This window comes from Budorcas taxicolor, chromosome X (genome assembly GCF_023091745.1).
Source record: "Budorcas taxicolor isolate Tak-1 chromosome X, Takin1.1, whole genome shotgun sequence".
NCBI classification, from domain to species: Eukaryota; Metazoa; Chordata; class Mammalia; order Artiodactyla; family Bovidae; genus Budorcas; species Budorcas taxicolor.
In genome coordinates, this window is record NC_068935.1 from 123,160,573 (window position 1) to 123,173,760 (window position 13,188).

Consider the following 13,188-nt stretch of genomic DNA (forward strand, 5'->3'; position numbering starts at 1 on the left):
AAGTTACATAACATGTAGTCTGTGCATGCTCTGAGATGTTAATATAAAGTTGAGATTACTTCCTTTTGGCCAAATACACTTATTACATTCGTTCTGGAGAAGGAAATGGCAATCCACTCCAGTACTATTGCCTGGAAAATCCCATGGACAGAGGAGCCTGGTAGGCTACAGTCTGTGGGGTCGCAAAGAGTTGGCCACGACTGAGCGACTTCACTCACATTCGTTCTATTTATCCCCCTCCCATTTTGCCCCCTAGAGTATCTGATAATCGATTTTGAGTTCAGGAATGAATCTCTTAAAACGAATGTCTCCTTCTATTTCAAATCTTACCTTTAAAGTGCTTTTGAGAATCCTCAGCCTGTGTAGTTTTTCATTCATCACAGGATCATTACATCTTTTTATAAATGATAGTTTGTATTCCATCTTGGTTGAAATGCGATGTTCTCCCAGGGGCGACAGACTGGCTTGCTCCAATGCCCTGTATAAATCTTGCAAAGAGTCTCCTAACTTTTCTTCCCTACTTTCACCTGCAATGTCCAAAAAAAAAAAAAAAAAAAAAAAAAAGAGAGAGAAATATGAATCCAGTGTAATACAGTGATTTGACACTCCAAAAATCTACTAAACAAACAAACAAAAAATATCCGAGAAACGGAATAATGAATGATCGGGAAAACGCTATTACATTAAAAAAAAGAAAAACAACCCATCAAACCCACAGTTGCTAGTTATATTGGGTAAGACTAGCTACAGGCAGCCAATTGTTTTAGAATAATTAATAGATACTTTAACAAAATACTCGTAATAAATAGCAAATCACTGTACTTATCTTGAGTCCATTAAATTCAAAGAATTACAGTACAAAAGGTACACAACACAGAAACAATTCTGAACATAATTTAACATTTTAAAACAGTAATGAATATCCCTTATCATTATACTGATAAGCATAAATGCGCTAAATAACAGAGCTCTCCTGGTTTAGCAATACTGAATGAACTGATATTTACATTTTTCTAGAATTCATAAGATGGAATGGCATTCACTGGAGTATATATGATTGTAAAAATCTTCCAAAAGTATGCTGTAGAGGATTATTAGGTTTCATGTGACTGCCATAGTAAATGCCTGCCACACTGTAAATATAGTAAATGCTCATAAATTATCATCAATAATAATGCTTTAATTAGAATGACATGTGGGAATGTTTATATGCAAATGTAAGTAAAAATCTGGCATGTATTGAAGGAAGCTACTTAACATTTGAAAGACCAAGGAAGAAAACACTCCAATTAAATATTTTTGAGGGGGGAAAAAAAAAAGGTCTGGTTCAGGAAAGCATCTTGAATCTATTTGAGCAAATCAAACTACCATATTATTCTTGAATTGTCTGACTACTGATGTATTTTTCTCAATGATAAACAAAGATTAACTTGGATTTTGCTTGGATTGGCAGATAGGATTAGGGTTATATCACATTTCCTTTAATAGAGAGCCAAAGAGTCCTATTTGAGGAATGCTAATTACATTGGCCCAAAAAGTAAATATGGAATATCATTCATTCCACCATGGTCCATGTGAATATTTTAGGCTTTCTGACAGTTTTTTTTTTTTTTAAGACACCCTAATTGGTAATAATGTAAACATTTCTATGTGTCAGGCACTAGGGTAAATGCTTAACATTCATGATCTCATTTAATCGTCATAGCAGTACTGGGAGTAAATCTATTTGATTTTCATTTTCTAGCAGGGAAGTACCTTGCTCAAGGTCACGTTTACTAAGTGGTAGAGTTGGAATTCCAACTGAGCAGTCTGGCTCCAGAATTCATGATTTTAATAAGAATTCTAGACTGCCAGTTTTGTCAGGAATCATTTGAACTGTGTTTTAAACAGGAGGTGTTAATGAATTTGTGAGATGCTTAAAATACAGCATTGAAAAAAAAAATGTTTAGAGTGTACCTAAAGCTTCCCCCAAAGCCCACAAACACAGTACCTTAACTTGAAGGGATCACCTTTAGGATGAAAAAGTGACTTCATTTAAGTTTCATATTCATTTTTTACTTTCCTGCCAAGGTTAGCAACTATTGGTAAGTATGATTATTGAGTTCTCTCATTAGAAAGTCCTTTGTTATCAGCACCTGCTACCACTATTCCTCTACAACAAACTTTAACTTTCTAATCATATATCTAAGTTAGAACTATAATCTAAAAGTACAAAAAAAGAAAACCCTTTAAACAACAGCTTTTTAATCTTCTGTTGCCTCATCCTTCAATGTTTGCACCACCTAGAGGATCTGAGGGGCTGGGTGGGGGTACAGAGGACTGTAAAAAGAGGAACTAATTGCCTTGTAGGCTAAGGTTGAAATGAGATAAGGATTTTAAACAGAACGGTTTGGAGCCAGGAAGGCACAAAATCATAAGGTCATTCAGTGTAAAACTAAATGGAGTTGTAAAAACAAGGATACATTTGAACAGCATAATTCCATTTCATAAAATCATAGGCCAGGAAAGAACCCTGAGGAATTCTTTAGTAGTTATCATTATTTTTGCTTCAAGGCAAGACTGCATCTTAAGCCAGAAAAATTTCATAAAACAGAGGGTGGGGGAGAAATTGGAGCCCTACCAGATGTGAATTATAGTAGTCTAGGTATCATGTAGCCTAATATATTATTCGTTTTTCAGCTCTTAAAGGAAGGTAAAGAAAAAAGGAATTCAAATAATAGTTTCAGGATTTAAGGGAGGCAGAAATATTTCCACATAGTAAATTTTTAAGATAACCTTCTTCCATATTACCTAACACTGTAAGGAGTATATTTTGTTGAAAAAACATTCTTACCCAGTTTTCTTTCTCCTCAATTCTTACAGTTTGTGGAATACTGAGTCACATGCTGGATTATAAAATAAAATTTCAATGTAGTTTTATTTCAAGAATGGTAAAGATTTAATATAAAAAATGACAAACATGACTTAACACTGAAAGCTTTTTTTTTTTCTTCTTGCCATTAAGGGAGGGGGAAGGTGGAACACGTTCAACCAAAGTACAACATATAATTCTACAAAGAGTCTGGTTTGACAGCTGTAAGGAGAATCAAGCATGGGTTTATCTCTGGGCAGCACATATGAACAGGGAATCACAAGGAGACAGAACACAGAAACATTTCCAAGCTATGAATGGAACAGAGATATTAAAGATAAGTCAGGCCTCCTTCCCCCGCCCCTACACACCATACACATATGCGACACAAGACACAGTAGTGGGGTGAGGAGGATGAAGGGTTGAGATGCCAGGCTCCTACAAAATGCCACCAATTACTAAACATTTTAAGACTAGACAAAGAGTCCCTTTATTTTCAGAGGAAGGGGGTGAGGGCTGGAGTCACATTCGAAATCTGATTCACTGTGCTCAACAGTCAAAACAACACAGAACTCAACATTCAAGACAAAAACAGACCTTTATTTTCTTTTATAATTTTCAAACTGGTTTCCTTGTTTTTTTTTTTTTTTTTCTTAGATGAATACCAATTAACTCAATCGGGGCTACCACTGCAACTGAAAATGTGAAAGCACCTTTACTTCTTCTTTTTGCCCTCTTCTTCTTTGTCTCCTTCTCTTCTGGTTTCTCTTTTAAACCCTTGCTTTTCTTCTCCTAGAAGAGGCTTGCTTTGGAAGAGGAGGCAAGCACTTGGTGAGGTCTGCTTCCTGATTGACTTTCTTTCAATGTGCCAGTTCAGTCATGGGAACACTTGCCCCAAGCCCAGCTCTTTCGGAATTTGAATGGATGGTTTCTGAAAGTTGGTAAAGTGTAGAAAACCACATGCAAACCACAGGACATATAGAGGAACCTTCTGTGATTCCTCAAGAGGAAGTGTATCCCTGATACAATGAAATTTAAGTTTGTATCAAATTGATTCAGAAATTCTGGGCCTATGCAGGAATAAATTCGCCCTCAAATCACATTCACAACATGTAAATCAGTCCTGTGTCAGATGACACTTTTCTATTTCAATTTTATTAAAGTGAATAGAACATATAAAGTTCTCTTTCCTATATAAAATTTCATTGATAGATTTGAGGATCCCAATGAAGTTATGGATAACTTGTATTCTGAGCCAAGGGAGGACTCGTTTCTGGCTGTGTCATAGTGGCAGGGCTAGAAGAAGATCCTCTTTATCGTTTCGTTTATACTCTAGCTACACCATGAAACACTGTGACTCTAAGAAATGCACTGAGCATCAATATAGTTGTGTCTGGCTCCTTCAGGTTGCATATGACATCCAGGCAGTGATAAAAGCTCAAAGCAAAGATTAGCCAATAGAAAATAATAGTTGGTTGGAACTTTCTTGAAAAGGCTTATTAGCAGATGATAATGCATTCCTCAAACACTGCAGGTTGCTTGGTTGACGTATTTCCTTACATTCATGCCCAGTGGATTTTAAACCTTTTCGATTATATACCCTTCTCAGTTAAAACACTTCTGTTGATAAATATTCAATATATGTACTACTCTATATTAATAGATAGACACAGAAGAGATATTCGAGAAAATGAGATATGAAACCTGAGGAGAAATCCCAGTGTTTTTTTGTTCTGTGCCTCACTCCATGTGTACCTTCTTTAGAGACCTAGACTGTGGCTTTCCCTGAGTGCATATGCCTTGCTCTCTTGGTATTTCCCAGTCTTCTACAGGACATGGTGTCTGATGAACCCAATGTTTAAACTGAGTGATGATTTTCTTCACTTTAGACACTAAGTACTCCAAAGAGGACTCTGAATCAGTCTGAATAATTTTTTATGCCAGTCTCTTGTGTAATGTCGTTTGTGATTCTTTGGTGAAAATTAAGAGCAGAGTACAAGTGTGGCGACCTAAAATGTTATTCTGGTGTCCTCGCTGTTTCCCTGCCCCTGCAATGACAATGTGGAAGGAGAGTAAAAACTGAAAACAAAACAAAACAAAACGAGTATACGAACTAGGCTCTTAAAGAATCAAGTCAGCAATGAATAATCAGTTCTTGTACATGTTTTGGAAGGGAACTGTGCTCTTTTAAAATTGGACAATGATGTCCTCGTGGAAACAGTTGTTCCTTCCACAACACAACTGGGTAATGAGCATAGAAAGCTGGAAAAGGCTAAGTCACAAGCGGGGGAGAAGGCTGGACATAGTAGCATTAGTCACCAGTCAGATGTGAGAGGTATTCGTTCTTGTACGGTCGCGGAGTGCTCTAAGGCTTCCAGGAGAATGGCATCAAGTATGTGGAGCACTATTCTCGCCATGAAAGGCAATTAGCATTTGCATTGAGACACAGGACTGTTTTCTGTGAATACTAAATTACCAGTGCGCTATAATGAACAACTTGTTTATATGTAAGGTGCCAAAGTTTTAATGGGTTTAATGGAAATAGGTTCAATGTCTGTAGGATTTTTGCTAAAGATGATTATGCATTCACGAGTTTATAATATAATCTGACTTGTTTTATAATGAAAGATTAGTTCTTTTAATTCATGTTTTTATATAAGTCAACTAGCTATGCCTTGTAAAACTGGGGGGAGGACAGTTTGTTATAAAGCATACGATTTTAAAACTTGGCTTTTACTTGTTACTCTGTAATCAACTACCCTTCTTACAATTAGAATTAATTGGTTTGTTTCATTTTAGGCAATATAACAATAATTTGTCTGATGAAAAAAATTGAGGGGAAAAAAAAGTCCTTTTTTTGAAAGGACAGCTTGAGTGAGTCCACCGATATTGCTAAGTGAATTTTTAAGGAATATGTGAAACCCATCCTTGTATGAATAACCTTGTGCTTCACCAAAATTAAGCACAGCCATTATCAGTGTTTGTCAATCCCTTCTGCACAAAAGTAAAGCTGACTTCCATAAAGAGGTGACACCACAGACAGAGCTGAAGCTTACTCTACATTTCATTCTCAAAGCAGGTAATTTCTGCCGAATTATGTGGTTTAATGCCACAACTATGAAAGTGGTTGTGTTTTCAGGGTATTACGGTAGTTTTTATGACAAATAGTTCAGATGGCAAAATCTTGGTGTCCTTGGCATTGATTTATTGACCCAAAGGGAAGGTTCTTTGAAGGAGAATTGCAAACATAAATAACAGATTCTATATTTACCCAGCGAATTTAGAAAATTTACATAAAGACATGGAGGTCAAGGTACCTGGTTCTTAGGAAAGAATTCATAAAGGATACAGTTTAAAAACAAAGCTAAAAGATGATTATTAAAAAATTAATGTGGAGTCATCATATTCCTTAATGAGAAAAAACTAAAATTCTTCATATCATAAAATTTTACTATGACTTAAACAGGGAGAATGACTCAAGACAATCCCATGAATATTTAAAACCAACATAATGCTTTTTGATGCATTTCTATATACCAGAACCATCATTTTTATATATATTTAAAAAAACACATTAAAATGGTTAGAGCACAGAGGCAACTGTAAGGCATATCAATGTGATTTTATTCACAACACAAATTCCATTTGTGAGAAAGAAGCATAGATTACTCCTCTTTAGAAAGATATTTACTATCAAGCATACTTAGCAAATTATTTAGCTATCTAAAAAGATCTGATACCAATTGGTCATATTTTTATTTTTATGTAATTTATATTTTTACAAGTATTCACATTATGCAATACCACACACTGCGGCGACAGGAAGAAAAAAAAACATTTCCAAATACAATGTTAAATTATCTGTTCATTGCACAGTATGAAATATCCATTAATTAGCAGTAAAATTATTACAGAGCATCTTATCCAACTAAATAAAGGAAATTTCACATCCACTACAGAAGAAAAATAAGCAATATTGAGCCATAAGGGACCCAGTTACATAGTATTAAATAATATCTGAAACTATTTTGAAAGACAACCAGACAAAATACTTTTTCCAAAGTGAAAACCACAGCCTATAGATTTGGAAAATTTTACAGAAAAGAATAGCTCATGCCTGTCCTATGAGGCAACACCATTTGTATACAAGTGCCAAGAAGTAAGGAGAAAGTTAGGATTTTAGCTGAGGAATCTACTAAAGCCTGGCATGTGGCATTTTCTTCATTAGTGCCACTGAAAGCAGTCTCTGTGTTGCACCTGAATACACTTTATAATAGAATAAACATAGTAAGTTTCAGAGCAGGTTGTAGATACCTTGCCTTAAGATTACACTTAATGTAGTACAATACAGCACGTCAAATTTTAAAAATGCAAAATACACTTAACACACAGAATTTGCTTTCTCTGCTTTGCCTTCAAGAGGCCACTTAAGAGTCCATTGAACAGCCAGGGTTTTCTAGTTATTGGAGCTGATCCCTCTCCTTTCCTGTGACAGGAGAACACAACTGAGCCCTTCCCCAGTCAGTGCCCTTTCCCTCTGTTCACCCACAGAAACAGCAGTTTTCTGTCACTGTGCTCCATCTTGATTGGCTTTGATCTTATGCTAGTCCCAGTGAAGAAAGCTTGCATTCTTCTTAAGAGTGGCCTGCCCTCTTAATATCCCTTTAGGGAGGCCCCCAATCCAAAACACTTGATGATCTAAGCTTTTAAAAGTCTGTTTTCTGTTATAAACAGCAAGGACGAGGCCATTTTAGTTGCTTGCAAGAGGTTGATGTTAAGTCTGCGTCGTGCCGACTCTCTCCGATCTAAATTCTCTAAACATTAGCTTATCAATCTGTGAGTCCAATGGGTTGAGTGCCAACAGAAGTGGATCCGATTTGGCATGGAGAGGTTCTACCAACTCTCGCAGTGTATTAGCCTAATATGATAAAGCAGTGATACAATATGATGAAAGACCTGCGAGTGCCATTATTTCCAAAGCATATTAGTATTTGTATTAGAAATACCATCATGCAATACCCATGAAGAGAAAAGAGAAAAATATGGCTAGAATTGCATATGGTTTTAATACCAAAATGTCTTTGTGTTGGCATGCAAGTCTACTTGGCCAAAAATGGGACTTTATTTTAAGCTTGGTTATCTCGAATTGCCAATCTTATGTATACAAAATAATACACAGCACAGATATATCTTTTCTCACCTCTATACTTGTACATGCGTATCTGCAATTTTAATCAGAAAGTTTATGTTAAAAGTATTCTCCACACACATGTAAAATGATTAGTCTTCTAAGAAAACAAACTGTAGATCTATACAAGATCTTTCCTCAAATTCATCCAATCAAGAAGTATGAGGAAAAGTTTTCTGGTCTACCTTCTATCTAACTAACCCGATTCACATGCTACCACGTGCTGAGTGGTGAGACAGAAAAGCCCAGCTAGTGTGGCACCAAGGAAGTGGTCGAATGCAGACCAATACAAAGTGAACAGGTGAAAAGCTCTCACACGGTCAACATGATGAAAGGGTGACTTGACAGCCGAGCACAAGCCACATTCTTAGGAATTAAGAAACTAGAAGAGACTAAAGTTTCTGAATGACTTGGAAAACTCAGAACAAGTAGGCTAAAAATAAACTGTAGTCTCTTTTAGTTCATTTTATTTTGGATTTTGAGGAGTTCAAATATTGCCACCAGGCACCAATCAGTGATTTTTTTTTTTTCTTTCTAACCTAGGGCAGATCTTTATTTGCTACATCCTTTAGTACCTTTTGAGTTATATCAAGAAGAAGGAACAAACTGGGAGAGGGAACAGAGACAGCATGTTGTTCACTCCTAGCTCCTTTATAAAATGGGAAGGGAGTGTGTTGCCCACAGCACAGTGTTTAGAAAATAGGAGGCAGTATGGTTCAGAAATCAGTAGATCTAATTTTTGTTTGTCATATCATAACCTTCTTTTTCAGAAAAGGGGCTGGGAACTAAGTAATCTTCATAGGTAGGTCAAATGAAAGAAAAGACAACACCTTATTTTTTTTTTTAAAGAAAATGATAATGCTGTAATGCGAACTCTGGATTCTACCACTCTGTTTCATAAGGTCATGGAACTTCAAACGGTAAAGTCAGAGGCAATCTAATGCTTGGCACAACGTCACCCTTAAATTTAAACTGTTTCTAATTTATGCAACTCAAATATTTTCCCCTCAAAAACAACTTATATGAATGGTTTAACTTCTAGTGAACCCAACTCATACTAAATCTGAACTAGAGCCTTGGTAATCAAGTCACATCTTAGTTACATTTAAGACACCATTTAATTAGGATTGGGAAATTCTACTTCAAGAGACTGGAAACACCTCCTCAGTTGAGGCCTTGCAACATGCAGGATGGTGGGGGGTGGATCACTATTTTAAAGTGACTACAGCTATTTCCAGGGCTTCCCAGGTGGCTTAACAGTAAAGAATCTGCCTGCAATGCAGGAGACACAGGAGATGTGGGTTTGATCCCTGGGTGGGGAAGAGTCCCTGGAGGAGGAAATGGCAACCCACTCCAGTATTCTTGCCTGGAAAATCCTGTGGACAGAGGAGCCCAGCAGTCTACAGTCCACAGGGTCGCAAAGGGTCAGACACGACTGAAGCGACTTAGCATGCACAGCTATTTCCAAGTCTGTATATACTAACATAAGAGAAGGTAACTCTCTGGCAAGGTGTCTCTTCAACTAGTAGTGATCAGGTTACCAAATCTCAGGGTAGAGGTTTGTTAAATACAGATTACTGGGCCCTGCCCTAACTCTACTCAATCAAAATTTCTGGGTATGGAACTCTAGAATCTGCATTTTAAGCATGCAACCCAGGTGATTCTTGTTGCCCACTGCAGTCTGAGAGCTCATGCACTAGGCCAGTCACACTGTGATGGGCTACACTGTGGGGAGGGCTGGTTGGAGTGATGCCAACTTTTGTACTACACATATAAGGAGTTTTTAAGTCACAAGCTTCGTAGTTGGACACATCACACAGAGTTTTATTTTCAGTCCTGTCACCAGTATAACACTGTATTATGTAACTCAAATAATCTCAAGGTTTTTGCCAAGGAATCTGATGGAAATATCCTGGTCTACTGAGAATACGGCAAAATGAAAGAGACTGTGGTATACTGCTTGAATAAATTCTTTAAAGATATATTTTAGGTAATGTTAAATAGCTCCTCTTTATTTTTGAGGCAAACAGAACAAAGAAACAGATACTTCCAGACTCAAGCCTGCTGAATCTACGTCTTGGTGTGTGCATTCTGAATCTCAAGTATGAACAGCATTGGCAGGCAAGGAGGGTCAGATATGATGGACTCCTGCTGCTAAGTCACTTCAGTCGTGTCCGGCTCTGTGCGACCCCATAGACGGCAGCCCACCAGGCTCCCCCATCTCTGGGATTCTCCAGGCAAGAACACTGGAGTGGGTTGCCATTTCCTTCTCCAATGCATGAAAGTGAAGTCACTCAGTCGTGTCCGATTCTTATGGACTGGTATATGGCTAATCTACATGAAACCTCTAAAACACAAAAACATATTTCATAAAGATACTGTTCTATGAAAGCCTAACTTCTGCGAATCTTATATCTATGTGTTTTCAACTTTTTGCAAGTCCCTTTCTGGGTCTCAATATTCCTTTTCCCCTCCCTTTGTATTTTCATCAGGTATTCTCTCTCTGCCTATTTCTGTGCTGTGCTTAGTCACTCAGTTGTGTCCGACTCTGTGAGACTCTATGGACTTGTAGCCCACTAGGCTCCTCTGTCTATGGGATTCTCCAGGCAAGAATACTGGAGTGGACTGCCATTTTTGACATCTCCAAACTGACAACTTTACCCCTACTCAAGTCCCATGGACAGAGGAGCCTGGTGGGCTACAGTCCATGGGGTTGCAAAAGAGTCGGACACGAACTTAGGGACTAAACAACAACAAACTTTTGTGCCTGTTTTATTTTATTTTTTTTAAGGACAAGTGGAAATTGCATGTTTCTAAAAAAAAAATCCCCAAAACTTAAATTGTATGGCTCTTGATTGTTTTTATTCTTTTGGTCAATATCCCAACTATAAAAAATATTCCATTCCCTACTTCCTGCTCTTAAAATATACTTCACTATTTAACAAGCTTTTAATCAAGTACATTTTGAAACAACAGCTATATCTATGCTAGCCCAAGAAAATCAGTAATGTTTCTGTTTGGCATATTACTAAAATAATTATTGAGCTTCCATTCATTACTGAAACCTTTGATTGTGAGGCCACCAGCCCAGCTGGGTAGAAAGAGAAAGATCCTATTTCCCTGTTACTAAACCCCCTGAGATGTGAATGGTGTACCCAGATGTAATGCCATGTTGTATATAGGATGACTTATTCCAGTGTGGATCCACTTCTCATGCCAGCTCTTTACAGACTGAATCTATGTAGGATATGGTGAGAAAAATATTTCTTTCCCTTTTTGTTTTATGAATTTAAAACTCTTTCCACTCAAATGATAAGCAGAAATAGAAATTCTAGAAGTGTAACTTTTAGAAATGTAATCAGGCTAATAGATTATAAGGTAAGGATAGAGGTACAAACATTTGCAAGAGAATGATTCAGTTTGAATGCAAAATAAATCTTTTCCTTAATGAATGAAACAGAAGGAAATACATAAAAATGGAAATAAGAAGTGCTTAAGCCAGAACAGCACTTTCAAAGATTTTTACTTCTGAGTTATGAGAGAAAACTGGTTCCATATACTCACTTCCATTATCGGTGAGCCTGAGGGCAAATTTAAGGGCAAAGCCACTGACAACTGGTCTTAAGCTGCTTGCAGATAACAAGGCAGACATCCAAGCCTATCAATAGTAACACATGTGGAGCTCCTGGGAGAGTACAGACTGCTGTGAGCATTTGAAAAAGATCTGATTTATTACGATTATCAGGATCTCTTTCTTCTTCTAAATGTATATGTTCACATTTAAGTTTTTCTTTTTGTAAAACAGGACTATCTAACACCATGAGTTGATAGTCAGTGATAACTTTTCTCAGTGAAAGTCTTGGAAAAAGTGGGCTGAAACCTTGATTCAGAATGTTCAAACCAAGAGAGAGACTTATTTGTGGCTTGAATAGTAGCTGTTCAAATTTTGAGGGTCTATTTCCTTGTAAAGATGAAGCTCAAATAGACAATATCAGATTTTAAAAACTTTGTTTGTTTGCTTATTTTTAATACCATGGGGGAGGAACTAGAAAGTCTTTTATTTTATCAACGATGAAGTATTCTTTTTCAAAATAAAGTGATAAATAGCAAAAAGTAATATAGTTTGTGCTTATATGTCTAATACTTATGGATATCTTTAATTAGAAATTTTAGGTAAAATAAAAATATTTGATGAACCTAGCCACAAGCAAAACAGATAAGGAAATACTGTTTCCAGATTAGAATGTTACTCTAACAATTCCATTCTCTGTGTATAATTCACAAGAGACAGAATATTTCCTTATGAAGTGGTACCTCATCTTAAACTACTTACCACTATACAATGACCTTAAAGTGCATTTAGGACTTATGGGTATACCACATACTACTTTTCCTGTCTGCATCAAAACTACTACCTGAAATAAAGGTACATCTAAAGTATCCTTTAAATTAAGCTTATATATTAGCAACAGCTGAAAAGGTCTTTTACATTTAATAGTCACAGAAGTACTTATTATGTTAATTCAATTTACCCTGAGTTTATATTCAATGAAGAGCCTATAGATATATTAGAAAAATGTACTATGGAATTCGGCCACATTATATTGTCATTCCAAATGTCATCTTTCAGATTTTAAAACAGAAAATGGGAGGAATTCAGTTTTATAGACATGCACTGTTTAAGGATTTAATGGGTGCCTATGTGCTTCCCTGGTGGCTCAGAGGTTAAACCGTCTGTCTGCAATGCGGGAGACCTGGGTTTGATCCCTGGGTCGGGAAGATCCCCTGGAGAAGGAAATGGTAACCCACACCAGTATTCTTGCCTGGAGAATCCCATGGACGGAGGAGCCTGGCGGGCTACAGTCCACGGGGTCACAAAGAGTCCGACACGACTGACCAAGCGACTTAACTAAACTAAATGTGTATACATATGTGTGTATACTACATCAAATGTTAGGGGTAAATATACAAAGACGATAGCCTGACCTCAAAGAGTTCATGGCATAGCTGTATAACCCCTTCCCCATTTCTGTCTTATAATTTTATAATTAAGGATTATCAGTAAAATAAAGCTGTACTTTACTAGTATAAATATATATATATACATATATACAGATTCAACTATATGACTATAATGTAATTATAAAAT

The 13,188-nt window shown here is 36.7% G+C and overlaps 1 protein-coding gene across 1 annotated transcript in view; it reads right to left on the minus strand.

Moving 5' to 3' along the window:
* Nucleotides 1-13,188, minus strand: part of CNKSR2 (connector enhancer of kinase suppressor of Ras 2) — a 281,300-nt gene that overhangs the window by 1,971 nt on the left and 266,141 nt on the right. Inside the window, exon 21 of the mRNA XM_052663048.1 lies at nucleotides 331-527. Within this exon, the coding sequence (XP_052519008.1) occupies nucleotides 331-527 (197 nt within the window). The remainder of the gene's footprint in view (nucleotides 1-330; nucleotides 528-13,188) is intronic.